The 2,405-nt window shown below is 42.0% G+C and overlaps 1 protein-coding gene across 1 annotated transcript; it reads left to right on the top strand.

The window, feature by feature from the left end:
• The first annotated feature begins 265 nt into the window (after window positions 1–265).
• Window positions 266–1,764, top strand: LOC122304535. Its single transcript, XM_043116806.1, has 2 exons — window positions 266–815; window positions 1,037–1,764. Exons 1-2 carry the CDS (start codon window positions 266–268, stop codon window positions 1,762–1,764), a joined length of 1,278 nt encoding a protein of 425 aa, XP_042972740.1.
• Window positions 1,765–2,405: the final 641 nt, after the last annotated feature.

Here is a 2,405-nt window from a genome sequence, read left to right as displayed (position 1 = left end):
TACAAGGGACTTGTGTACTACAAAGTGTGGAATGTAATAATGTAAACGAGGAATGGCTAGGGGATGTGGTGCTAGTAGAGGAAACAGAGGAACAATAAGCTCTATCAGAGCTAGAGGAGGAAAGGAGGAACGTGGTAACAGGGAGAGAAAAGGAATATCAATCCGAGGAAGATTAGAGTGGCTCTAAAAGGAAAAAGAATAAAAGTGGTTCGAGAACGTCGAGAAGCACCAAACGGGCCATGAACCGGCCCTCCAAATTAAATTTATGATAGGTCCCATTCTGTACTGGAACGTAAGAGGTCTGGGAACCTCAAGAGGAAGGTTGAAGAAGTTGGTAAAGGAATTTAAGCCCAAGGTATTTGCATTGGCAGAGACTTTTGTGGATGATAGTAAAATGGGAAGATTAATGAGGCAGTTAGGCTTGGAGGAGGGTAGCTCAAACCAATTGAATGCTGGAAAGATTTGGCTTTTATGGGAAAAAAATGTGAATGTAACCATTGTACGAATGAGTGACCAGTTTATCACAGTCAAGGTACTCGAAGGGGATTTGGCTCTCAGCATTACTTTTGTTTATGCCAAATGCTATTATGGGCTTCGGAGACAACTTTGGAGGGACTTACAAGAAGATGTTCACAGTAATGACCCATGGATGATTCTAGGTGATTTTAACGTAATAAAAAATAATGAAGAATGGAAAGGGGGCTCTCCATGTTCGAGGATAGCGTTAGAGGAATTCAATGAATGGATCAATGGATGTGGACTGATGGACTTGAATTACAATGGCAATAATCTCTCATGGTGTAATGGGCAGGAAGGTCTATCTAGGAGCTGGGCTCGTCTTGACAGAGGGCTAGTAAATACTAAGTTTTTAGAGTCACTGCCTCACTCCCAGTTGAAGTACTTGGTGCGTAACACATCAGACCATGCCCCGATGATAGTATCGTGCGACCAAAACTCCCAACGGTATGGACCAGCGCCTTTTCGGTTCTAGCAAATGTGGGTGGAACATAGGGAGTTCCTTACTTGTGTTGAGCAGGGTTGGAAAGAAGAAGGGAAGGTGGGCTAGAAAATCTAGCTTTTAAAATGAAGCGCATGAAGCAGGTATTGAGAAGATGGAATAAGGAAATTTTTGGTCATGTCAAATTAAAGATTAAAGAGCTAGAATGGCGGGTTGAGTCACTTGAAGCCATTCTACAGGGAGATTACGAGGCAGAGGTGGAACAGGATCTCCTAGTGTCTAAAATAGAAATAGATATTTGGCAAAAAAGAGAGGAGTGTTTGACTGCTCAAAGAGCTGGAATTAAATGGCTACAAGAAGGAGATAACAATACTAGATTTTTCCATGCAGTTTTGAAGAGAAGGCAGCAGAACCAAGTCACCAAAATGAATAAACCAGATGGCACTGCGTTCAACACCCCTGAAGCTATACACGAGGGTGCAGTCCAATATTTTCAAGAATTTCTAAGTCATAAAGCTGAAGGGGAGCCGCCATATCTGAGTTCCTTCATTGATCAGGCCATTACAGAAGACGAGAACAAAAACATTTACAAAAGGCCATCGATGGAAGAAATTTGGCAGGCAATTAATAGCATCCCGGTGGAGAGCAGCCCGGGTCCAGATGGTTTTGGGTCGGGATTCTTCAAAGCCTGCTGGGCCATTGGCAAGGGTAATGTAGAGGAAGCCATTGCAGAATTTTTTGAAGGTAAACAACTCCCAAGGTACTACACGGCATCGTATGTGGCTCTTATCCCCAAGGTACAGTAGCCAACGGGTTTTGATAAATTTAGGCCAATTAGCCTGTGCTCTGTGATTTACAAAGTATGTTCTAAGCTTATTGTTGGCCGGTTAACAAATTTATTGCAGAGGTTAATCTCTCAAGAATAAGGAGCTTTGGGCCCCAATAGAAGCATTTTTTAAAATATTAGCCTAACTCAAGAAATGGCTCGATCTATACACAAAAAATCGAATGGTGGAAATGTGTTATTGAAAGTAGATATGTCCAAAGCGTATGACTGAGTAAATTGGAACTTTTTGAGGTATGTCTTGGGTGCTTTTGGGTTCGATGAGAAGGTAGGAGAGCTGATTGAAAATTGCATCACGACGCCGTGGTACTCCATTCTACTAAACGGAACCATAAGGGGTTTTTTCAAGGGAGAAAGGGGACTACGACAAGGGGATCCCCTCTCGCCTTATTTATTTATTCTCATGGAGAAAGTCTTCACAAGAATGCTAAAGAAAAAATTTGAGAGTGGGTTAATAGGAGGCTACTCTCAACCTAGAGGTACGCCTTTAATTTCTCACTTATGATACGCAGATGATATTGTGATCTTTACAAATGGTGCCAAATGGTCTATTAAGGAGCTAGTTAAAACTATTGAATTGTATGAAAGATGGTCGGGCCAGCT

This window comes from Carya illinoinensis, chromosome 3 (genome assembly GCF_018687715.1).
Source record: "Carya illinoinensis cultivar Pawnee chromosome 3, C.illinoinensisPawnee_v1, whole genome shotgun sequence".
NCBI classification, from domain to species: domain Eukaryota; kingdom Viridiplantae; phylum Streptophyta; class Magnoliopsida; order Fagales; family Juglandaceae; genus Carya; species Carya illinoinensis.
The sequence above is the reverse complement of the archived record's forward strand: the minus strand, read 5'-3'. Positions and strand labels throughout refer to the sequence as shown.

Bases quoted from the DNA above. Each gene is read 5' to 3' on its own strand.
- LOC122304535 (XM_043116806.1), top strand. From the start codon at position 266: ATGATAGGTCCCATTCTGTACTGGAACGTAAGAGGTCTGGGAACCTCA. The intron at 816-1,036 runs GTCTATCTAGGA...TGTGTTGAGCAG, and splicing joins ATGGTGTAATGGGCAGGAAG to GGTTGGAAAGAAGAAGGGAA.